The 26,150-nt window shown below is 41.8% G+C and overlaps 1 protein-coding gene across 3 annotated transcripts in view; it reads left to right on the forward strand.

The window, feature by feature from the left end:
• jade2 (jade family PHD finger 2) overlaps positions 1-26,150 on the forward strand; it is a 142,163-nt gene that overhangs the window by 14,520 nt on the left and 101,493 nt on the right. For all 3 annotated transcript variants that reach the window (XM_026327556.1, XM_026327557.1, XM_026327559.1), the window contains exons 2-3: positions 4,833-4,896; positions 8,381-8,466. In XM_026327556.1, the coding sequence (XP_026183341.1) occupies positions 4,833-4,896; positions 8,381-8,466 (150 nt within the window). The remainder of the gene's footprint in view (positions 1-4,832; positions 4,897-8,380; positions 8,467-26,150) is intronic.

Below are 26,150 nucleotides of genomic sequence, written 5' to 3' on the forward strand. Positions count from 1 at the left end.
AGGATGGAAACGGTGACTGCACAGCAAAATAGGACATTGAAGTGCCTGTTTTGTGTCATGGCTGGTAGACTAAACAGTTTTAGCAGCCAAAATTAGTGATGATGGTTTCCCACTCTGGTCAATAGAATAGGGGGGAAAAGTGGCAGTACTGCAGAAGAAGAGGTGCAGTGCTGAGAGAAAATCATTATAATTCAGTCCAATTTTCTCTTCTGAGTAAGCATATTATCAAGCAAGTGTTTAGCTACTGCTTGGAAGCAGTACTTTTATTGTAACAGGCATAGTCGAGAAACCGGGACAGACTTGCAACCAAAATCAGAATTACTACCCAGTTTCTGCTGTTACATAAAAACCCCAAATTATAGGGAGAAGGGCTGAGGGCTGCCTTCACACAACGGGGAATACATCTCTGGATTTCTGCACTTAACCAAGCAGGGGCTGGTTAGCATTGTCAGCAAACCAAATGAAAACCAAATGTCATCAACCAGCCACAGGCTGACTGATGTGTCAGTGTGAAGACAAGAGTCTGGGTGACTAAATAGAAGTGATTATTCCAGACTGAAATTATAACCATCTGTTAGATGCAAAACTGATGAAAAATAATTGGCATAAAAAATGATCTGCAATACGTTTAGAAGAGATCAGACCTTTTTTACAAGTAGCAGCTAAGTTGAGACCTTGGTGAACAGAAAGGAGCTGGAGAATGATGCACTTAATGTCATTATTTTTACCCTAAGTGGTCTTTTGAAAAATAAACACTGAAAAACTAGATGGATTTATCATCTCTCTCAATTCAGATGTACTTGAGTTGTAGATACTGAGATGTTAAAACCAAACCTATCAACATTTGATGGTCAGGTCAACTAACCTTAGAGATTTTAAAATCTCTGCTTGTGTTTGTGTGTTTGCTTTCCAGACCTGCATGTGCAGTAAAATCGTGTGTAGAGTCATGGATTTATGTTCCTCACACACTGTAGTGTTTTCATACTTATCCTGGTGTATTTTACAGAAATCCTGTCATCATTTGATCAGTAATTCCACATAAACTGGGTACCTGGATGCTGGTGTGATAAGAAGTGTGTTCACATGCTTCTGCACATGTGCAAAGTTGTTTTACCTGCTGTGAAGTTTTTAGTCTGCTGCAGAAAATGGTTTTGGATTTGGTTGATGGTTTAGTGGATTCTAGCTCCGTTCATCTTTGTTAATGGACAGCACAGGTTTTTCAAGGCAGACGTTGTGACTGGTTATTGTTAGTATTAACATTAATAATGGCTGCGCTGCACAATACTACGACTCTGAAGCAGCTAAATGGAACTCAGCCATCTTGAATTTTATTATTTATCCCTGTGGTTTTCTTACTGTGACATATCAAAGAGTCTTTTGTGAAAAATGACTGTTGCTGTTGACAGTTCCCGACTGCTGTTCTACGAGATTTACTGGCAGCCGGCACTTCTGTGTTGATCTGCTGCCTCTTCCTTATCATTGGTTACTCCCGCTGTCCGTCTGGGTGTGACGTCACGGTGTGTGTTGTCGGGGAGCAGGCTGACGAGACACGTGCACAAACAGTCAGCCTGTATAGGTGCTAGGTGAGCAGCTTCCCTTGGAGTTTCTTAGCCAAGCTGGAAACTGCAGCCCTGAATTGAACCCAGGTTGCCGCACTGAGGATAATTGACCACAGCTACTGTGGGACAGACCAACTCTCACAAAGTCAAACATTATTTTTTATAGCATTTAGAAGACATTAAAATGGCTCCCAGCTCATGATAAGTGCTTTTATAAACCTCACCTCTCAATTTAAAATGGTGTAGGAGACTCTTAACATCTGATGCAACAAATCAGCCAGCAGGTTGATGGATGGAGCTGCTGCACTCGCTTAAGCTTCTAATGAAGAATAACCCTCCACAGCTGTAGCCACAGGTAGAGCCTCAAAATACCCAAATGGGAGGCACCTGAGTAAATATCTCTGACCAAAATTGAATGTATTTATGCTCTGTGTTTAGTTAAGCCCATGCCGTTCCTGCCACAAAATGCTCCTGTTCTTGTAAATGTCTCAAACAACTTCTAACACTTAGTCATTCAGCTAAAAAATATTTTATATCACTTTTTTTTTTTTTTCTTAGTGGTCACATTTTCCTGGTGGTCAGGAAATGAAATGACCGGGCTACTTAAAAAAACAAAAACAAAAAAACATCTTGGTACCCTGAGTGTGTTAAGTGGGTTGAGTGAGAGTTTAATTTAAGTGAAGGGAAACCCTGAGATGGATCCAAACATGCAGACATGAAGTCAGACAGACGTAGCTGCAGGAAGTCAATGATGTACTTAACCACTCTCCTCAAAGGCAGGAAGATGAGGTAGGGTTAGACGGATGAGAAGACGTGGAGAGCGAGAGGCTGAGGAAGTCAATAATGTACTTAACCTTACTCCGCAGACTCCCTGCGTCCTTGTTATTCCGAGGCAGAAATGACTGGAAAGCGGAGGAAAAGAAGAGACAGGCAGGACTTGGGAATGGAAATAGTCAGCAAATAGGCACTGTGTTTTTCTGTCAGCATAAATGTCAGTGTAGTAAAGTGTGTGCAGGCCAGGATACAGGAAGAGCCCTATGTAAGAGAGTAGAGGCCAGTTTTATGGCCACATAAATCTCCGTTCCACACACTGAAGGCTGTAACCCACCTCCTCCTCTTTGACTCAGCCTCGCACTTTGCTGAAGCCTCTTTTTGATTTCTTCTGTATATGTCTCTATGGCTTCATCTCACAGACTCTTGACACAAACCCTCCTTTTTTCCCTCCATATATTTTTCTCCATTGGCCATTAAACCACCAGAGACCATCCAGCTGTGATGCTTTCTCTCCTTGAACTTTTCCGCTTTAGTCTCCGTCAGCAGCACCTTTATAACAAACCTGAGTGTTCAGGTGTCAGATTTATAATAGTACAACATCAGGCTAACATGGTGATCTCAGAGCCAGTGTCCCTGTTTCCTCACCTAGAAGTGCTGGTTAATCTTAACATTCACACATTACCAGGCCAGTCCACAGTGCCCCTTGGTGCCCAGTCTGTTGAGTGAAGGGGAACTAGTTTTCTGTCGTGTTGATGGGGCTGAACACGTCGTTCAATTGGATGGAGATCTGGCGACTGAATCTCTGATTTGAATCATTTTCAAACTCTTTGAACCGTTCCTTTGTTGTGCTCTTCACTTATTTAGCTTAGCTCCTTTGTTTGGGACCCTTTAATTTGGCGTCTGTGTCTGTTCTGACCCAAAAATGAAAACATGGTGAAATGATGGTTGCTCATACTAAGAAGTGCCGTTAATGTTGCCCTCATCTGTCAGTCGAATTTCTCCCTCTGTTACTGCAAATCTGTTGTGGCCCATATGTGCTTCCAACATTTGTTGGAAAACATACAATGTGCTATTTCAGCTTTCAGTGGATTGATAAATGTTTTAAAAACACATTTTACATAACTTTCATTTTTACGCTTTTGTTTTTACTTTCTAAAAGTGTCATCCTGAAAGTTTCAGAGCCTTTTCTTGCTGACACGCTCTGTCCTCTTTCTCTAATATCCCTATTTGTCTTTTCGAGTCTTTCTTTTTTTTTTTTTTTGGCAGTTCTTTGCATGTTACTTCTCATTTATTTATTTAGTCTAATCAGCTTCTCACCCCGTCTGGACCCAAAATCTAAAATTGAGCCAGATCCACAGCAGATATCTTTCCGTGGCCACTCATCATCTCTGCTGTCGCCTTCCCAGTTCAGTTTTCACCTCAGAAGTGAGACCAGCCTTCATAGAAAACTCAACTACCAGAACAAAAGTAGAAGCAATTAGTGTCTTTCTGCTTTTCTTAATGAATTTAAATTGTATTTTCTTCACACTTGGAAAATGAGCGTAACAAGTTTATTTACGTCCAAGTTAAGTTAAGTTCTCTAGTTTGTTGTGTGGCAGTCGTCTTAGCACAGAAACATTCATCATTTCAGTCCATATGCGTATCAGATTCTGTGTGTCCTGTCTGCCTGATGCTGCTGCTCATTCTTACAGATGAGACGGTCGATGCTGAAACGTTGTTGTTTTTGGGTTTAATTTGTATTCACTGTGTTTTCATTAGAAATTCATTTAAAATGCTGCTGTGTTTACATCAGCAGTCTTGGTGCATGAGATAAGACAGAATCGTGATCCCCATGTAAAAACATCACTCCATAGAGAGTGATCAGAAGCTCCACAGGGTGCCTTTTTAACTTGTTGTTTCAACTTCATGTTCTTACTTTTGTGGGTTAAGAGAGAAAATTCTGTAATCGTTGATGTTTAACTCTCTGAGAATGAGTTGGGAAACTATCAGGTCACTGTCTCCTGAACATCAAACTATATTCTGGAAAAAGCCTCATGTTTTGACAGTGATTATTATCTCAGAAAGATAAATGAACAAATAAGAGTGAGTTTTTTTAAATGACCTCACTTAGGAGGTTACATTTGCACCAAGAAACATAAGAAAAGCTGCTTTGAGCATCATCAAATGTCCTCGTAATTAGCTGTTTTGTTTTTGTTCTATAACAATGAGAAAATACCTACAGTAAATAAAGCGGAGGAATAAAATGGGATTTGTACAATAGTTCCCAGTGTATGTGAAGGAACAGAACAACTGTATCATTGTGAAGCGTTAATGTGTGACGGTGATCCAGGCGGTTTATTCTGGCAGGCTGCCTGCTCGAGGCTCTGACAGATTGGTGCCATCAGTGCATTATTTCATTAACACTTGTGTTTTCATAGTGAACATCTTCTAACCCGTCATTTCTCTCTCTCTCCCCCTCTCCCTCTCCCTCCCTTGCCCCTGTTCCTCCCTCCCTGACAGATGGAGAGCGAGAAGAAGAGGAGAAAATACTCCACGAGCAGCAACGACTCCGACACCACTGACAGTAAGTTGAAAAGAGAGAGAGAGATTCAGGCAGAGGGAGTGTGTGCAAAGTGTGTGTGTGTGTGTGCACGTGCGTGCGTGTGTGTGTGTAAGAGAGCGTGAAAGCTGAAAGTGTCAGAAAAGTGAGCTCTCCTCTGCTGCCTGATTTTAGTCAACTCCTGCAGGGTATTTTCTTATATTCACTCCCCGTATAGACTTTCCCCCTGTCTCACGGTTGCTCCTCTCATCTCCCCAGTGAGACTGAGGTTTTTTTTGTTTTGCTTACAATAGATAAACATGTTGCACGAGCAGCTTGTAAGTATGACCCCAAATATAAAACTCTGTTAGGAAGGAAGATTTTTAAGAATGGAATTAAAATATTTACAGATTATTATTTGAAAGAAACATTTTCATTGAATGGGGCAGACCAGAACACAGGTGCATGTTTTAGCATTTCCAGGTTGTCTGTATATCCTGTTTTCTTTTTTGTTTGTATGTTGTCACTGGTCTGTGTCTCCATTAACAAACAGATGGGACAGAAATGGAAGATCAGTCAGTGTGTGTGAAATCAACACTGCTCTCTGACGTTGTCTTTGGCTGCATTTACTTTAGTTTGTGTTTATTCAGTACCTTTATTACAGGTCCTTATCATTTTCCATGACATGAGCTTGACTATCTTTCTAAAATAACTAGACCTAAACATTTCAATGATATTATTTTATTAGTAGCTGTCTTGCTTAGGTGGAGTTGCATTGCAGCCAAGTAGATCTTAGTGAACCCAGAAAACAGCTCACCTTGACTTGCAGATTGTGTCTGGGTGACAGTCCTGGGTGCAGTCCAGGAGCTCGCTGCATAATGAGCTGCTGCCTTAGTAAATCAAATGCATAATGCACACAGAATTTAAAAATAAAACCCAAATCTAGCTCTCGTGGCAGTAAATCTGGCCGTACATGCTTTGAAACTAAACATATGCAATGTGTAGGTGACAGACGACGGATGGATACGGCGCCTGGTTGGCAGATACGTTTCCAGAGTCATGACACAGACACAAACAACCATTAGACCGACAGACACGCTGCATGATGGTGGGAACATCTGGCCAGTCTAACACATCGCTCTCACTGGCAGCTTCTGGTGGAAAATCATCTGATGATAAACTGTCTTTGAGCAGCACAGCACACTGTTACACAAGCACCCTTGGCTCTCGGAGCTGCTCACTGTCTGCTAAATATGAAGATTTAGTCGGTGAAGACAGATAGCGATTTTAATTTCATTTAAAATACAGTTTTTCTTGGCTCTTGGCAGTTCAGCGTGACTAATGGTTGGCATTTTGTTGTGTGCATTTTGCAAAAACAAATACATTTGTTTGGCCTGTTCCTTCCTGCCAGTGTGGACAGACTGTACAGGTTAACTGTTACATGGTCATAGGTCTGCACATGTAAAGTATTTTACAGCGTGTTGAACAGGTTGTTTATCAGACGGGACTTAACCACCCGTGCTGAAGGCCATACCGTCTGCTTTATAGTTAGCTGTTAGCCGTTAGCCTCCCCTGGCCAGTGCTGTGTGGGCTCCAGCTGCATCTGTTGACTGGAGGTTATCGGGTTTCTAATTGAAGGATACCCATGATAATTTTGGCCGCTGTACACCAAGCGTGCCTTTTAATTAACACACGGCCATGATGGTATCCTGCAACTGCACTGCAGCCCTTTTGGTTATCTGGCCACAGTGATTGAGCGGTGCAGCTGCTTCATATGGAGTGTGTGGGTGCAACCTGCACAGACACACACACACACACACACTCCAGTGTAGCTGGATGAATACACTCAAACATGGCCAGCAGATAGGTATTTCCCACTTACACATGCTCATACTGTAGCATAGCACTCATACACACAGACGTGTGGATTGCAAACACCCCAAAACAGCTTCAGTGCTTTTTCGACCATCGTGGTGGAGCGTGCTCCTGTCTGTCTTCCCAAAGTCTCCCACAGATGCTCAGTTATATTGAAATTGAGATGTGTTTAAAAATGCACCTATTTGAAATGCTACCCACCTCTCTCAGGGTTTGTTCTTGGGAGGACTCAAGTGGTAAGACCCCCAACTCAGATCAGCTGAGTGCAGGATTAATTTGAAATCATTACCCACTCATAGCTGTCTCTTTATATTTCCTGTCATGCTGTGGCAGGGAACGTTAGTCTGCGTGTTTGTGTAATGGCGAGCATATAAAACAGTGCAGCTCTGACAGATTGAAAACATTGACTCAGTGTCAGTGAAGTGTGGGTGACTGTGGGCAGAAATGTGGGTGTATGTGACTAAGAGCATGCCCATATAGGAAATGCATGGCTGGGTTAGCAGCTCCATGTACAGTATCTGTTCATGTGTGAATTGTGTGTGTGTGTGTGTGTGGAGACAGGGAGTCAAACATTTCAAAGAGAAGCCTGACAGCAGTTCTGCCCTCTGTGCTGTTAGTTGTTCAGACGTCACGAGTAAAATTAGCACAGTGGCAGCACTGCTGTGGTGGCAAGGGAAATATGTTGAGTGGGAGGCAGCACACACACATAGAGTCATAATGTGCTATGTTGCACAGTATTTGGCAAATTTGTATTTTCCATTATGTCAGCGTGATGTAATTTAATTGCCAATGTGATGCAATTTATAATGACATCTTTCTTCACGGTGCACAGATCAAAAAGAGCTTTTGGCTCTATCTGTTGCAGTAGTTAAACAAAAAAAACAGAGAGAAAACAGCTTAAATGAAATCAAACAGTCATTCGCTGTCTTCTTTTCATCATCGTCGGCCTCTGTTCACATATATAGGCTCCGACACACACAGACGAACACTCGCAGGGCTGCTGATTGAAGCAGTGGGTGGGATATTGGCTGCAGTGTCTGGTTAATCGCCATTAAGCTGTGTATTAATGAGGTTGTAAAGGACCACAGTGGACTAACTGCTTAACAAGATGCTATTTATATTGTCATTTCTTATTAACCCCCTTAATAGATCATCATCGGTCTGCTTGAATGAAAAGCCTGACTTGGACTGGTAGTTGTGCCACAGGCGTCGGGAAAGTCAGAGGAAGGTTTTTGTGAATTACAAAAGTCTTGAACTCCATCACATGCTCGTTTAAGAAACATGAACCGGTTCCCTGCTGGTTCATGATGGCAACATGGTTTTATTATGTTTGCACTGTAAACCTTTCCAAAACAAATTTCTTAAAATGGGACAAAGTTTCTTTGGAGCGAATTTGAACCCATGCAGCGTACATGAGGTCTGATCACCAACTGGAGGCCTGTTCTTCATTTTACCCACTTTAAATCAACATTCATGCACATTCTTAGCAAATCAAGCACAGATTAAGTTTCTGCACCAAATAAGTGAAGAGCTGAAACACACGAAGGGTCAGAAAAGGTCAATTTGTCTGGAAGAGAATTAAATGTTGCTTCTTCTGGTCCTTAAAAGAAGCCTTCAGTAAAACACTGTCTTGTTTTTTCTCTTTTTGTTGCAGGTCAGGTGACGTCGTGGTCCAGGTCATCCAAAAATACAGGCACCAGCAGCACATGGGTCCGCCACCAGCACAAGAAACCATCAGAGGTGGGTGTTAGTGTGGCAGGTTGGGTGAGTCAGGCTTATTTGGTATACAGCCGAGTCTCTGTTTGTTCTGTTTGACCACCACACAGTTTTACTCCACTGCAGCTCTGCCTGCCAGAGGTACATCTGCATCTTCTGTGGTCACTGTGAATGAATTATGCTTCAGATAAAGCAGTGAGCGTATGGTTCTTGATAAGCTCAGGTTTCAGTTGCTGCCGGGGCGTTTGTAGTGCAGAGCTGATTGTGGGACGTTTGGATGAGGAGGTTGATTTGTAACAAGCCACAGAGTCAAAAGCAAGATCATTCTCCTGCTGGAGCAAAATTAAAAGGCTGATTGGATGAACGGACCAGGGCTTACCTCGTTTGAAGACTATAAAACCCTTGATCCTGCCACCACAGCTATATATCAGCTCCTAAGTGGAACAGACACTTTTGTCCAATGTAAATACAGCCATCTCCGTCACCACAGCTAAATCAACCAGGCGCAAGGATGGCACGGATTAGTTGGATAAAATACCAGTTTGGAAGATCCATATGGTCATGATGAACGATCCCAAGGGCCTTCAAATAACCACCCTGAGGGAGAAACTGGCAGAATCCAGTTGGAAAATGGTACAGTGTACCAGTTGTGGCAAAGCTTTGGCTGCCACAAGCACACATTCCTCCCACTCTCCCAGTGAAGTGGGTTCACATCTGTGGAAGGAAAACTGTTTGAAGAATTTCACTCCAAAAATCTGCCATTTGGAACAAATTACATCTACTCTGACGAATTAGCAGGGGTGATTTTTAAATAAAAGAGAGGAGGTAACAACATCGGCAGGCACTTCTCAAATTCTAAAGATGTCAAATGAGACACTTAAAACAAAGCGCTTTTACAAAATGAATTAATACAACTTTAGATGGTAATTTACTCTCAATTCTGCTCTAATTTCTTCCCATCCTTCCTCTTAAGAAATGTCAGAAACTGTCTAAAGTATAATGGCATGAATGCTTTGTGTGTTTTTTTTTTTTTTTTTTTTTTTTTTTTTTTTAACTTTCAAAAGGAGAATGAGTAAAGCAAAATGGCATGTATGCCCCTGAACCACCCCGAAGTATAAGTCATCAGCAGAGCATCTGTCAAGCCCGTGCATTTGAAGCTTCCTCCCCCTCAGCTCCATCCAGTTAACCACAGGCTGTTGGAAGGTCCTGTCAGCAATCAGTCCCTCAGTAATTACTACTGTAGCTCTCTGCTCTGACCCGGTCCTTGGCTGAAGAGCCAGGGGCCACGTTCCCTTTCATAACGCTGCCTCCTCGCCTCCCTCCGTGGCACGCTGCTCTTTTGTAGACGACGGTGTTTTGTAGTAATTTTTCTGGTTTTTGGGTATCAGTGAGTGACGGGAAAGGTCTGGCAAGGCAAGAGGGGCGGGTGAGGTCTGACAGAGGTTGAAAAGAAAAGTTCGGAAGTCAAGAATTTTATTGTTGCTTTTGAAATCAGAAAAGCTGAACTCATTGAATATATGAAGTTTCCTGGTGCTGCGGAATCGTGCTGTTCTCACTTCCTAGTTTTTTTTTAGCTTTTACTTCTCAGCGGCTTGTTTACTTGTTGGTTATTTTGTCTGTATCAGTGTGTCCCTGCAGTTTTCGTGCAGCTCGGTCCCGTAAATGAATAACACCCTTTTTCCACACGCAGTTTTTCTTCTAGTTGTTGGGATCAGGGATTCTGACATTAAAGAGATTGGAATATGAATGTCGAGAATATTTGTGTATTGGCAAAAGACTAAACAATATCATTAAAATCGCAAACCTGAGAGAGGTGTGTTGTTAGTTAGCACGGCCTCAGTAAGGTCAACACCCTGGACAAAATATTAGAAACACCTTGCATTTCTAGTGTGCTGCACCAGGTAAAAATGGGAAAGTAGATTCTCCCAAAATGATTAAATGACACCGAATACAGGAGGTCCAGCTCAGTGGGAATACAATTTATCCCAACATCAACAATATCATTCAAATACCAAACCTGAGTGATTCTAACGTGCATGAAACTCCACATCCACAGCATGAAACTCTGCTGTTAATATCAGAAATGGGTTTTCTGAGCCCTCGACCTGAGTCAAAGCAGAATTTGGAGTTTGATGGTTTATGACTGGGGGCTGGAACCAAGGAATGCTTTGAAGCACGACTCTTAATGGACGAGGGATCATCCAAAAAGATATTTGTGAGTGTTATCAGACGTCCGTCTGTTTCCCCACATGCCAGCGTCCTGTGTGGTCACTCAGCGGTGGAGGTGAAGAGGTAAGAGAGAAGCAGCCTGTCTGCCCATCCAGCACAGGTACAAACCGTTACACATCGTGGGCGACGTCATATGACCTAGTTAATTTGAAACCTCTTGTCAACGTAGCCAGTAATCTCTGCTCGTGCTCTATTTGTACGTTAATTGGGCAACCGTTTTGATGCAGTGACGAGAAAGTGTAAGAGTTAAATCCTTCAGAACTGAGCTGGCTGCATGTTGGCACTGTTGTCAACGTGTTGTATGTTTTACAGGTCAAAGGTCACGACCGGGATTAAAGTGTGTCCGTCTTTTTCAAATAATACCAGAGCAGAAGTGTGGGGAGTCAGAACAGAACATATTTGTTTGAGAAAGATGGAGGCTGTGTTACTGTTTTTTTTTTTGACCTGGCCAATAAAGAGCATGTACAGACTTTCTTCATGTCTAAGCAGCAGATAAATAAAATCAGCTAATTTAGTTCAGAGAAACAACTGCTGTTACCAAGTGAAGTGCATGTGGCGTTTTGAGTTGAACTTGCTCATCAGTAGGAGTAGCTCTGGCTGAACAGGCCTGTTAGCAGGTGATGCTTATGAAAGCTCTGCCCAGTGACGGACTGGGTTCACACACATTTCCCTATTAATCCATTTGTTAACACACTGGTTTCACTGAAAACATGGTTTATTTTTTTAGCTTTTAATGCTAATGCCAAGTACAGAGCACCTGATGTTTGCTGTTTTTCTAGCACTTATGCAGAATTTTGGGGGAAATTCTTCTCAATTGTTGTACTTTTTAAAAATATTAGCAAAAATTCATGGAAGGTCAAAAAAAAAAAAAAAAAGCTGATATGTTTAGGGGGGTGAAAACGTTCATCAGTGCGTCCCCACCGAGAGGAACAGCGGCTCAGACTGTGGACGTGTTTATAGAACGATACACTCGGTTCAGGGAGGTGTGGCGAATGGTAAACACTCTGGGCTTGTAATGACAACGTAGCTCTTTTCTAAAATTGCGTGAGTTTTTCACTCCAGCTTTGACTTTTCTTAGAAGTGGTTCTTAGGGCTTCACTTGGCAGCAGGAGGACACAGGCAAATGCTTCCTTTTTTGTAGGGCTGTTTTTATCTCATTTTAGATGAGGGCAGAGATTGAAGATTTTGAAAATTTTGTAGACAAGCAGGAAGTCATTATGACATACAGTACACAAACAGTCAGAACATATTTGGTCTTGTGGTTGACGGTTAGGGGCGGCAGCTGAAAAAGACTGAGGCAAGAAACAAAGAGTCCGTCCGCATTAACGTGCACGATGCACAGAAAACAAGTTGCTTTATAAAAATGCACCGTAATGTAACGGAGCTGCAGAGCTACTGAGTCACCGGTTAGACAAGGACTCATCTCTTCTGACAAAAGCAAAGCTCCCCTTCTTTAGAGAAATCCCCCTGTGCAACCCTGGGGGATTGTGTGACACTTGTCAAAACATGAGCAGAGGACACACACACACACACACACACACACACACACTATCGTGAGACAGAAAGATGAATGCAGTGCAGGCACACTTTGCACTCTGGAGGTTTGTTCTAGGTTTGCGGTATTGAAATTTTGCACCACACACTTGGATAGGGGAATGCCTGTATTCAAAGTCCTCGTTTCATCTGAACACCTTTTTCAGTGCTGTGTGTGTGTGTGTGTGTGTGTGTGTGTGTTCAGTCTGGAAATAGATCCAATGTGGAGATAAGAAGATGCCAGCGGTTAGAGCAAGTGTTTGTGATGTATGATGATATGATGATATGTTTCTTCTTTTTTACATGTCACATAGATAGTGACAGAGGAGCTGCTCTAAAGGCTTCAGGCACCTTTATTCACATGACATGGGACCACCCACGAGGGAAGCAGCTCTTTAACTGTTTAACTCTTATCTGCTACAGGTCGTGCCACCATATCTGCTTTTCTTTTAAATAACTCGTCTATTAGGCGTTCTGAAGTATCGGAGAAAGATCCTGCTAGTTGGTGTAATAGCTTCTGTGAAGATGGTATCTAATAACTGACTTCAGGTGCTTTCTGCTTCCCTCTTTTCTCTGATTACATTGGATTTCCTAAAAATTCTCTCATACTGAAAAACTTTAAACCCTCTACGACGACTGTTTTGCATTAAAACACTAGTGAGTCGTGTAGTCAAAGCATTAAAGTGCATACTTAGATACAAGTGAAGTATTTAAATCGCAGTGTAAATATCTAAGCAGTACGTTTACTGTAATCGTGACTGAGCATTGCTCGGGTGTTTGGTGCCTTTTGTATTATGAGTATGTGATACGCAGTTTTGTTTGCACAGCCACCCTTTAATAATAGGTCTTCAGATCTGGTCTAAAGTATGCAATTGTAAGTTAATTGTTGTACACGGTGCGTGTTACAAGCTCAACACTAATTTCTAACATTATTCAGTTCACAATTTACAGCTTTGCAATTTAGCAAAAAGCTGTGACTTGCAATTAGTTCGGCAGTTAGTACGTACGTGAAAGACCTCGCGTTCACAGCTGGGGCGTGTAGCAGGTAGGTGTTACTGTCGGTGCAACCGAAGCAGCAGGCTTTTTAAAGGCTTTTTTTTCCCCCTGTATTTTGAAGTTGCTGCCTCCCCCACATAGTGTGGTGTGTTTCTGGAATGGCTGCATAATGTATTCAGACTGACAACAGCTGGTTGCTATTTTAAGGCATGTTTCTTTCTTGGAATGAGGAGGACATGATGAAATTCAGGGTCGGATATCATAGTTTTCACTTTGAGCTTGGTCAGAAGCATTTTCATAAGCAGGGAGCTTCACTCTTTGAGTTTTTTGAAGTCAAGAAGAGGTTGTTGAACAAGAAGTGATATTAGGAGCCGCTCCCAGTGCACCATGGGAGGAAGGAAGTGGTATTGACATAGGTTGCCAAAAAAGATGATGGTTGAGCAGGTGTGAAACTCTTTCTGTAACACCATTCTTCTTTTGTTCATGCAGTCTGTACATTATGTGTCTACAAAAGTAAACCAGATCCTTGCAAAAATGCAATATACATGTTGTGTTGGTATTTAGGGGGTTGCACATTTATCTGCAATGTACATATAACTGAGTAGTAGTTTAGTTATTGTCTATATCAGAACACCTGTGAGTGTGTATCACCTGGCCATTTTCAACAGTATTAATTTCGATAGTTGTCAAAGGTTGCACTGTGCCCAGTTTGCCAAGAAAGAAAAGTGTTTTGTTCTTTTTTTTTGCATAATTTCTTTCCAGAAATCATTGATTAAAAACAAGCAGTTTGACAAATTCACACCAGATAAATATGGTTTTAACACAGGATAAATCCGGTGGCTATCGGTAATCACGAATGGTCTGAAGTAAGTGCAGTCGTTTTTACAGAAACTAAGCCTTGGAAGAGTCATGGAGAAGTGTTTTGAGAATGTGCTGAAATTCAAAACAGCAGCCAACTGATGGAAAACATAGCTAATCAAATCAGGACATCGGAAAATTTCCTCAGGGTATTGACAAGCTCCATGAACCGTTCTCAAGTGCTTTTAACAGCTTGTATGTTAAGCTAACAGTCATTTTTCCAGGGCAGCTGCATATTCATCCAGATGTGCAGATGTTATGGGTGGATTACTGTCAAGTGGCGATACCCTCTATTGTGTGAACTCATCAGTGTCTTTAGTGCCAGCATCCGTACGCATTACGAGTTCAAAACCTGTGGATTGTTAGTCCAGGACCATATGTTTGAATTGCTAAGTGATGATGTGTGTGGATATATGGACACATGCATGTGTACTGTATGTATACTTGTTCTTTTCTAGGTGTGTGTGTGTGTGTGTGTGTGTGTGTTTCCTAGCAGGCTACCAGCTGCTGTAGCTCATTAAGGTCTGGTAGAAACAGCTGTGAAACTCCATGGCAACCAGATGCAAACATCTGCAGGGATTCATGGAGTTGATGTCACAGTTACACACACACATTCACTTCGTGTGCCAGACCCAGTGAGTGGATGAGCAGCCTGGATGGATGGTGGCAAGCCCTGCGTGTCGACACATGCCAAACAAACATACAGTATGCACACACACACATGCACAACGAGCCAATACAACCTCCAGCCATTGTATTAAACTGTTAGCTTTGCTGCTTCCCTTGCTCACCTGCCAGCTGCCAGGAGAAGGAAGTGAAACTGGATTAGGAAGTGTGGGCGTTGAAAAGATGGTTTGGGTGGACAGAAATATTGGAGGGAATGGTGGATGCAAAGATGAGAACTGAAGGTGAAGAGCGATAGAAGAAGGGATAGAGAGGTATATAAAACATGGAGAGGCATCGATCAAGGGTGGGTGAAGCACAGAAAGATGCTCAGATAAAGAAATGGATTTTTAAATGAACATCGATGTTATTGACTCTCTCAGCAGAGTCTCAGAATTCACACCTTTAATGGCCTTCAGGCCTCAAACCCTCATGTGTCTTGATTGACATCTACTGTAACATCACCATCATCTGTGACATGAAAACATCAGATTACTGCTATAGGGCCATCATCTCTGCTCACAGGTGAGTGATGAAGCTCAGACTGCCCTGATCTGGGAGTTGTTTAGTCATCATGACCTGCCTGTGTCCTCATCTGACCCCGGCCTACTTCAAGTCTACCCCTGGCTCTTACTGCTTGTTGTTGAAATCATAAAGCAAAACAGTTAAATATTTTGAAAATCTATGGTGGTTTCTAGTTAGGTAAAAAAACACTTTAGTCATAGTTTTATATATTTGTAATAAAAGTTATAAAAAAACTATGAAACTAAGAAAGTCATAAAAATGGCTCCGTGTTCAGGTGTTTTGAAAATAAGGTATTTGTTTGTGGCTTCAAACACCATATTGCTCTGATGATTGTGGTTGACTCGTAAACAGCAATGGCCTGAGAACGTTGGGGGAAAATGAAAACAACAATCAGAGGGTGTGTGTGTGTTTTGTTGGTGAAGGGAAGTGAATATCTGTGTGCTTATGAGTATTTGTTTTGTTTTCACATATATCATTTGTCTGCTTCACGTGCCTGTTTCCAGTAAGTCATTACCAGTGTGCACGTGCATTTGTTTTTCATGGGTTGCCCATATTTCATTTGTAGTCATGAGTGGTGGGTTCATGGCACCACCTCGAAGGCTGGAAGCTGCTTGGTGGGGTGGAGAATCCACAGAGAGTAATGAAATGACAAATAATACTGCGTATGTGGAATAAATGCAGACACGGTTATGTTAAAATGTACTGTAATGGATTTTGAGCGAGGAGTAAAAAGTTAAAGGGTGAAGTGAAAATAAGACAGTAAAGGTATAAAAAAGTGAGGAGGCTGCTGTGAGAAGTCTAAAATCAGTTGTAGATGCTTTGATGAATGTTTACACTCTGAATGTTGCTGGAAATGTTTTGCTTAACATTTAATATTGTCTAAATAAGAAATGCATCCAGAGTAGATGGCAGAGAGCAGCTCACTGTCCATCTGCATAATGTGCAACATAAAACAAATACATAATAAAAGTCCATCTAAAAATAATGATTTAATTATATTTACTGCAACTTCTGTTTTGGCGTTTTAAGCCTCGTTCATGCAGCCGTTGAAAGGTCCAAAGTGTTTTTCGTTACATGCATTAACATGTTTCTTATGAATTGCTGCATTTTGTTAGTTAGTGGCTACGTAGGATTGTCTTAAAACTGCTTTGCTCAGGCTTCTGCACATTTCCTGACTTTCTGATTCTCAAAGATAACATTTGAACAAACAAAAAAAAAAAAAAAAAAAAAAAAAAATCAGCAATCAGATCATCACCACTGAATGTCAGGGCCCTCAGTCAGTGAAGGCATCTTTCTTGACCACACGTGCTGCTCGGTCTCTCAGACATTCAGCACAGAAATTGATAAATGCTTCCACAGACTGACGTGCAGTCTGTTCACAAGGCCTGTGTCACTTCACTCAACTAGAAGAAACTCTTTCACACGCTGAATGGAAGACATTCATGCACATGTTCTGGGTGTTGTGAAAAGTCCTTCCTGAGAATTAAATGGCGCAGACACAGATGAGATGAAAGACCAGACTAGTGAATTACAGCAGTTGAAAATAGAAGGACTCCGGGAACATGCAAAACATCCCAGATGGATGGTAGTAAAGTAAGAATATCTGACAGTAGATTTTTCCCTTTTAGAAATCTTTGGAGTGATTGTTACTTTAAAATGACTCAGAAGCCTTTTCGCCTTAGAGTGGGTGTTAATTTGAAGCCTGCAAAGAAATGGAGTGTTATTATAAGACTCTGTAGACCAACTCCTATTGACTAGTCAGAGCATTTAATTTTGCCTGTGCACATGACCAGATGTGGGGACTGTGGTGCATCGGAGCATTTGGTGGAACAGATACCACCCAGCTGATTCTATATTTGTCAAATGATATTTGAACTTATGATCCTCTGTCTTGGATCTCTTGTGTTTTGTCCAGGTAAACCTGCCAAACTTCAGGCTGTGGAGCAACAGATTTGCTTCCATTTATCAACTTTGTTATTCCCTGTTGCTAAATTCTGCTTCTGAAAAGCATGACAGCCGACTCGAGTTCCGGTAGATGCAGATCGGCGTAGAGGCATTAATCATGTATTTGTTTTGGTTGTTTCTCAGCCATGCATCTCCAAAACTGGGTCACATCTCCCTCTGCCTTTCTTTGCCACTTTACCAGATCGTCAGCCTGAGCCTGCCATGTGAAGAATGATATTTGCATCAAAGTCTGTTGGGGGGTGGTGGTGTGGTTTATCCCTCTTATCAGTGACCCAGTTTTTTTTTAAACCTTTATTTATTGAAAGTAAGGTTTTCTGAGCATGTTCGCCCTCTCTCAGAAAAATATTGCTTCATATTCATGATTTTACACACATTCACACCTGGGACCTGCAGAATACAAGCACAGCCTCCACTGAACATGTCCACTGAAATGCTTTAGGGGATGTATAGCTTGTTCAAGCCAGTATTTTGTAAGTAACTTGACTTTATATAGTTAAATAAACTATGCCTGTTTTTGTTGTACCTTTTTTTATAACTTTTGTTTGTTTTGTTTTGCTGAATTTTCATGCTGTTGCATGATTTAGCATGTGCAGCCTGCACAGTAGAGGTAACTGTCTTTGACATATTAGCAGTTGCAGTGAAGAAGCATGTAGGTTAAATGTCTTGTCCAAGGATATTTGGGAAGAAGAGCTCTTCCCTGTTGAACTTACTTAACCTCTAAACTCCTCAGCTGATGTTCACGTTGAAATTTATAGACAAGCGACACAGATGATTGTTTTTTTCTTCGGGATTCTTCAGTTTCTGACTAGTTTCTTTACATACATGATTGTGAACACGAACAGAGGGCAGAGTTTTGGTTTGCAAGAGGCCAAAAATCACATCTGTTCAAACGGAGACGCACAGTCAGTCAGTCAAAGCCTTATTGTAGCGAGAACAAAGCTTAATTGCATGACCTTTGAGTGAAGCCTTGGCAATCAGCCTGCCCTTGGCGTGGAGGGGAGCGCTGTCGCTCCACGCATCATTCAGGCCAGGGCTCGTGATGAGGAGCCGGCATTCAGAGAAATCTCAAAAGGACTTGTTCACTGTCTCGTCTCACGCTAATGAGGGGCATAGATTGTAGGCTGAGTGCCTTTTCAGAGCTTGGCAGTACGAAGCTAGGCTAATAGCTACGGATGTGACATTTCAGATGTAAGAGGGGATAGGGGCCTGTAGAAAGAGCAAGAGGAAATCCTTTTCATATTCCATCTATCAAACACTTTCAAATGCTTTGTGTTATTTGAAAAGTGTTAAGTTGGTAAAGGCTGTGGTTGTGAATGATTCAGTTTAGCGATGGATAATGTGTCTGCGTATTAACAGTGACTCCCTTCACTGTCGCCTTTATGCGTCTTTCCCTCTCATGCGTCCTGAGCTGAAGGAGGGTGCAGGAGCGCTGAAAGGTTCTTGCAGGCCTGCGCTCTTCTCGCCCTGCATGGTGCCTGTGCTGCAACACTCACACAAAAGAACAAGCTGCCACATGAACCGTATCTGAGTGACGGCATGAATGTTGAAGAGGAAGGAGAAATGTTTCTGAGTTGCATCTTAAAGTTCAGCTTTAAAAACATAGGAGGGTTGTTAAACAGCTTGCATACCTATGAGATAGTTGTGCTGTAAATGATTGACAATAGCAGGTTATGAAAAATGTAATGAGTATTTACTGTAAGAACACCTGGGCTATGTGCTAATCCAGTCTTGATTATACGCCCTGAGCAGTTTCTTTTCTCAGTGCGTGTTTGTGTCCTAGATCTCACTCTTCCTTCTCTCCATTCTCACACAACCTTCAAAACTTTTCATAAAAGTCAAGAATTCATTGGAGCTGCTGGGTCAGCGTTTCTATTTATTTATTTATTAATTAATTTATTGGTTTATACAGGAAGAAAGACATCAGGACACATGTTGTATGAGACCAGGCAGGACACATGTGCTCTTCTAATATGTTGTTTTTTTTGGCTAAAGGCTGTAAATGAGGAAATTCATGACATGTTGGTTTGAACATTGATCTGTCCAGTGTCAGCTGGGATCAGCTCCAGTCCCTACAGGATAAGCAGCACAGATGATGGATGGATGTTCTAGATTCCTGCCTTGTGTGTGTGTGTGTGTGTGTGTGTGTGTGTGTGTGTGTGTGTGTGTGTGTGTGTGTGTGTGTGTGTGTGTGTGTGTGTGTGTGTGTGTGTGTGTGTGTGTGTGTGTGTGTGTGTGTGTGTGTGTGTGTGTGTGTGTGTGTGTGTGTGTGTGTGTGTGTGTGTGTGCATGCTCTGAAATCACTGAGTCACTGTACTAATGCACTGATAAGCTCTCTCCTCCTCATCATCCTCTTTCTCTTCTTCTATGTCTTTTGCTTTTTCTTAATCACCCACTCAACACTCACAACCTCACACACACACACACACACACACACACTCCTTCCTGAGTCCTGTGGACCCTCCAAGCACCAATCATTACAGCCCGTCCTCATGCTGTGATGTGGCTGCTAAAATTAGTTTCCTCTCTGTGAGTCAACATCTGCCATGACGCATGTGCGGAGCCAGGTAACCATAATGCCCAGAGGGAAGAGAGAAAATCTCTTCTTATTCATTTCTTTGTTCCTGCTTTTTATCTCTCCTCTCCTACCTTTTTGTTTTCCTTTCTTTTCTTATCTGCTTTGTGTGTTTTCATGGTTGTTTTCACCCATTGCCTCTTCCATACCTCCTCACCTCAGGTTTCTTGGTTCGACTCTTGGTTCTGCTTCTGCGTTTCTCTTTGACAGTGCAGAGCCAGTTTTATAAACCTTGTTCACCAGAATATGACACAGTGCCAGAGTATGTCGTCCTTCACAGCTCAGTCAGTAGAGTCATGGCTTCATCCTCTTAAATTGTAATAACACCAAGTCTCAGTTGTCTCCAAGAATTTATTCCCTGTCATCAATTCTCTTATACTGGTCATTTATAGCAGCAGTTCCCAAACTTTAAAATCCACTGAGCCCTCCATTGTTTTGCCTTCGTCGAGCTTAGAATAACGAATAAAAATGAAGCGTTGGTTGTGGATGAGAGTATTTTTTTTGTTGTGTTTAAAAGTGAAATGAGGTTAAATGCATAAATAAATGTGAACACATGATCCTGTTTTGTGTTTCTATCTCTTCCCTGCTGCGGACACTGCTCTGTGGAGGTGTTTATGGTTATTATTCCTATTGGCTGAGCCTTTCATGCAGGAATGTTTCATCAGAAATGTGCTGATGCTGTTGAAAGGCTTGAATCAGAGAAACCTGCAGACATCAAGAGCAGAAGCTGTTTCCTCTGTGATTACACACTCAGAAGAACACTAAACCTGAACTTACTGTGCACTAACAAAATGACAAACCTCAAACGGCATCGTAAACGTTATTCAGCTATAAATCATATACGATAAAGAATTTTTCCATCTCCAGGTGGTCAGAGAATTTAAATGTTTCATGGTTGAGCTACCAACTCAGTTTATGTGCGTCATCCCTGCCTACAAAATCAATATTTGTCTTTATGTTTCTTAAAGTATTACGCAATTCACAGCAGAAAGGGCAGTAAAAATAAAGTAAAACTCAAGTTTTATATCATTTACGCAGCATATCAAACAAATCTACTTTTCCTCTTCACGACAGTGTCAGTGTCCCTGAGCTCACAAAGACCTTTACTACTTAGAAAATATAAGGAATATTTTTTTTTTTTTAAAATATTTCTAAAGGTACATAGTTTTTATCTACACAGTTTCTCTAAATCAGGAAATATTAATCTTTTTATTAGATGTATTCCTGCAGCCCCTATATGTCCTTTGCACCTCCTGGGGGTGCAGACGATTATCGATCTGCTGTTCCACCTGCAGTAAACCAGTAAAGGAGGCCTGGTCAGAGTTTAGCAGTCTAATAAAAACAGAGGGATGAGTAGTGAAGGGCAGAACATCCTCCCTCTGCTTCTCTTCGTGTCAGTGCTCTCATCCTTTTCAAAGTCGCACGTGAACACGGCCGACCGATTGTGTGTGAAGTCAGCTGGCCTTTAAAAGTATTTTGTCTCTGAGCTTCAAGGAAACTGGCTCAGCAAAGCAATAATAGCAAAGTCTGTTGCGTGGGTGGGAGACTGGGACTTCACCTGTGTGTGTGTGTGTGTGTGTGTGTGTGTGTGTGTGTGTGTGTGTGTGTGTGTGTGTGTGTGTGTGTGTGTGTGTGTGTGTTTTTGTGTTGAATGGTTTGCGTGCAGCCATGTATATATCCGTGTGTGTCTGTGTTTGGTCTGTGTTGTGTATCAGTGTGTGTTTGTTTCTTTGTTTATTTGAACGTGTGTTAGTGTGAACATGTCTTTGTGTGTGTGTGTGTGTGTGCATGTGTGTGTGTTTCCTGGTTTGAAATGTCAGCTTTCAACAGTCATCCTCTGTGGTCTCTGTTGTGTTCGGCTCAGGGGGAAGCAGACAGTGCTAATCTATCACCGCTCCACAGATGGTCAGAGATACAAGTCAGTTCACAAAATAAGACAGACAGGCAAACTGCCTCAAACACAAACAAGCTGAATCAGAGCTGGCACAAGCTGAAAGTTTACACAGCAAGATTGCTCCTGGAAGATTTCAGGTTCGAATCCTCGGGTCTGTTTGGAAAACTCTGAGGGGTTTTGTGTTTTGCAGCTATATATAGTCGCAGTTTATTTTTCTTTTGTGGCTCATTAATGCTGAATAAAAATATATTCACTGTACAGTTTGTACTAGAAGTACACACACACACACACACACACACACACACACACACACACACACACACTCCACAGCCCCAGCCCATGTCATCAGGCCAGATCTAGATTGGACTTAATGAGAGCTGCATGCATACAGCCCATAACTCAGCAGAGCACAGTGACCTACTGACTGGCTGGCTGGCTGGCTGACTGGCTGGCTGTCTGGTTGACTGGCTGGCCATAGTAAGTGTGTGTTTGTGTGTCTGCATGTGTAAGAGAGACCGGTTGTGCTTGTGCAATTACACTGTACATGATTAGGACCCTCAAAGTGTTTGAGGGTGAGGGTTAGGGACCAAGCATTAAGTCAAACAGTGGGTTTGTCCTCAGATCATTTACTTCACTAAAAGCACAAATACTACAGTGTAAAAGTTCTTTTACAAAGAAAATACATTCAATCTTAATCTAATCTAAAATACATTTTAATCTAAAATTTAAAATTTAACTTAAGCTAAAATGCAAAAATAAAAATGGCCCATTTCACATGAATGTGTCTATTATTGCATTCTAATTACTGATGATTGTGTTGATCACTTTAATGTTGGAGCTGACGTTAACTACCTTATATACTTCTAATTTGAAGTACTTTATATACCGCTGGGTAGTTGACGTTAACTACCTTATATACTTCTAATTTGAAGTACTTTATATACCGCTGGGTAGCTGACGTTAACTACCTTATATACTTCTAAGTTGAAGTACTTTATATACCGCTGGGTAGCTGACGTTAACTACCTTATATACTTCTAATTTGAAGTACTTTATATACCGCTGGGTAGCTGACGTTAACTACCTTATATACTTCTAATTTGAACTACTTTATATACCGCTGGGTAGCTGACGTTAACTACCTTATATACTTCTAATTTGAAGTTCTTTATATACCGCTGGGTAGCTGACGTTAACTACCTTATATACTTCTAATTTGAAGTTCTTTATATACCGCCCACCGTAGATCACTAACGTTTAATGATCAGACTGTATTTTGTTGGATTCATCTGACTCTGCAAAGGAGCTAAAATGTAAAACATTATCTTCCTTCACTGTTTTCAGAAATAACCACAGATGATTGTTTGACCACAGCTGCTTGTGCGTCTTCGTATCATGCTCTGTGTGTGTGTATTTTCTCTCACGTTAATAGTGAACTAGAGTTTCTGTGAAACCTGATTCGAGCAGCTGGATCTCATCCACTCAGTTTCAGTGAGAGGTCATCGATCACTGTGCTGCATGATTGGAGAGCTGTGATGCAAACCAAACTGACGGTGGGAAGAAAAAAAAAAAAAAAACTCAACTTGATTTACTGAAATGAAAATGAGTGTGACTGTGTTTGCAGCATGTGGGGAGATGAGGCAGTTCAGGATCTACAGACAGACAGAACATAATCAGATTATTGCTGAATCACGGTTTGCAGAGGACGTTATCATCAGAGTTGCAGGGCTCCCAAACGGAGTGATTCAGCTTTTCATACAGAAGAGAGCGGCAGATGTTGCCGGCGTCTCTGGTGTGTAGATAATTGAAGGAAGAATAAATTAAGCTATTGCCTTTCAGCTAACCTCACTACAGCATTTGGAGGAAATAATTAGGTGTTTTCACCTTGTTGCAGCAGAAAAACAGGAAAAGTGTAAAACAAAGTTGACGAGCAGTCGACTGAAATGGCCACAAGCTGCACAGTACAATAGACGATGGTGTAGACGTGAATTGATTTCACGCTGAAGGGGATTTTCTATCTGGGTTGGAAATTTACTGTTTCATTCTTTCTTTTGTATGAGTTGGGCATTCACTCTGTGTTTTCATTTGCAAATTGTGATTTATCAAATTTGGAAAGCTGAGTGGAAATGGCAAAATTCAATCATGTCCTCAGAGCAAAGTTATTTTGGTTGATCGATGCGGAGAATCTTTCCAGCAATAAATAAATCATGTGCCAAACGGAGAAAAGAAAAGCACTAAGTAAGAGTAATTACCGACAGAGTTTCCATGGCTGCTCCAGGGTCACTGCATAACAATCTCCGTCCACCAAGATCCGCCATAACGGTTCTGTCTGTACTGTGACTGTGGTACATAACTCTTCATTAGCTGCTCTGTTCAAATACAGCCAAGTGCTTTTCTTTGTTTTTGTCTTTGTATGAGATATGGCTGATATTAATAGACTCTGTAGAAGATAAACAAGTTAGTAAAATCTAATCAGCTCTTGCAGGATTCTGTTTTTCCAGTTTTCTGCTGGATGTGTTTGTCGACTCTGAAAGCCAAGTGAAATGCACCGCATTTGGGTTTTCTGGTTTTTTTTTTTTTTTTTTTTTTTTTTGGCCTGACAGTTTGGAACCAGCGTCTGATCGTTTGCCGCTCTACCTGCCCGACCTTCTGCCGTCCTGGTCGTGCCATCTTTACCTAATGCTCCGTTTCCATCTGTCTGCCCGTCATCCATCACTAGGGTTGGGTGACTCCCAGAGACAAGGAGGGCGAGCGATGGAGGAGAAGAGGAGCTGGGTGGGGAGAGAGAGGGAAAAACAAGGCAGGACATAAAACTGCAGGAGCTTGTAATAGTGTTTCCTAGATATTAATTAGCCACAGTCATTCCTGTACAAACACAGTGATAAAACTGATATACTGACATCCTCTCCTCTTTCTGCCTCTTGGCTCCTTCCCTCCCTTTTACCTCCCTCCTCCCTTTTTCCTCTTCTCTCCTCATTTCGCTTCCCATTTTACATCCAATTTCTCACTTTTTCTTCCCTTCTGTTTCCTGTCATCTCATTTTTTTTATCTTCTCTCCTCCTTTTCTCCCTTCTCTCCTCTCCTTATCTCCTCCTCCCCTCACTTCCCTTAATTGTCTTCGCCTTTTTCTCCTCTCCTCCTTTTCCTCTACTAGTCTTTTTCCCTTCTGTCCTCTGCTCTGCTCCCTTTCTCCTTCCTTTTTCTCTTGTCTTAATTTTCTTCACCTCCTTCCTCCCTTCCTTTCCTATTTCCTCTCCCCTTTCTCACTTCTCCTGCCCTTCTTCATTTTCCATCTCTCCTGTGGTTCTTCCCTTCGTCTTCCCCTCCTCTTTTTCCTCTTCTTCTACCCTCTTTCCCTTGTCTTCTCCTCGTTTCTCTTCTTCCCTCCTCTTCGCCCTGTTGACAGAACACCAAGAAGTGAGAGAATGTAGGTGGAAGGGAAGGAGGAAGAGGAGAGAAAGATTGAGGAGGAGTGGATCTCCCCCAGTCGCCCTCCTCCTGTTGTATTGCTGTAGGGGAAGAGTCATCATGGCCTTGGCTCACACACACACACACACACACACACACACCAGTCTCATCCTCGTCTTTCATGTCTCTTTCCACTTAATATCACTCACATTTCTCTCCCCCTGATGATTTGTCGTCTTGTTCTCCTCCCTCTCCTCTTATCACTTACTTTGTCGTTCTTCTCTTCTTTCTCGTCATGAAGAAGCGGAACTAATGTTTGTGACACTGTTTCTGCATGTTTGACACACACACTTTGTTTTTCTTTCTGTGAAGCGTTCAGGCACCTTGGTGGTAATGACGGAGGGTGAAGTGCCACTTTTCATTGTTGTTCGCTGAAAAACTGCACCTGAAGAATCTTAATTTCTGTTTTGGTGATTTCCTGATTTTATATTTCAGGATTGAAAATGTTTGTTATGGAAACACAAAAGAGAAACTTTATTTCTCTTTTGTCTCTGTCAGTCTCTCTTTTTGTTGCTGTTTTTTTCTAAATTTTGCTTTTTTTTAAATCTCACTCTTCTGTTTCTCTCTTATTACCATGTTTTGGGTGAAATAAACAAGCTAAATAAGCCACATTAGGGGACTGAGGGACAGGAGGAAGGAGGGATGGTGTGAGGGAAAGTGGAGATGGAGGGAGTGAGGGAATAAGATGAAGAGCTAATAAAGCAGGGATAAGGAGGCTTAGAACATAATGATAAAATGTAAAGTCATACGGTTGATTGGCGCCACTGTGCACGTGTGTTGGTTGTTCTTTTGTGTGTGTGTGTGTGTGTGTGTGTGTGTGTGTGTGTGTGTGTGTGTGTGTGTGTGTTCTTGGCCAATGTCTTTGACTATATGACCGATAATATCGTCACTTCAGGTCCCTGTTGGAGCAGACGGAGAGACTGTGTGTGTTGGTCTACATGAATAGATAATAGATAAACTTCCTCATGTCTTTGAAGCGCGTGCACGCACGCACACACACACACA

This window comes from Mastacembelus armatus, chromosome 14 (assembly GCF_900324485.2).
Source record: "Mastacembelus armatus chromosome 14, fMasArm1.2, whole genome shotgun sequence".
Taxonomy (NCBI): Eukaryota; Metazoa; Chordata; class Actinopteri; order Synbranchiformes; family Mastacembelidae; genus Mastacembelus; species Mastacembelus armatus.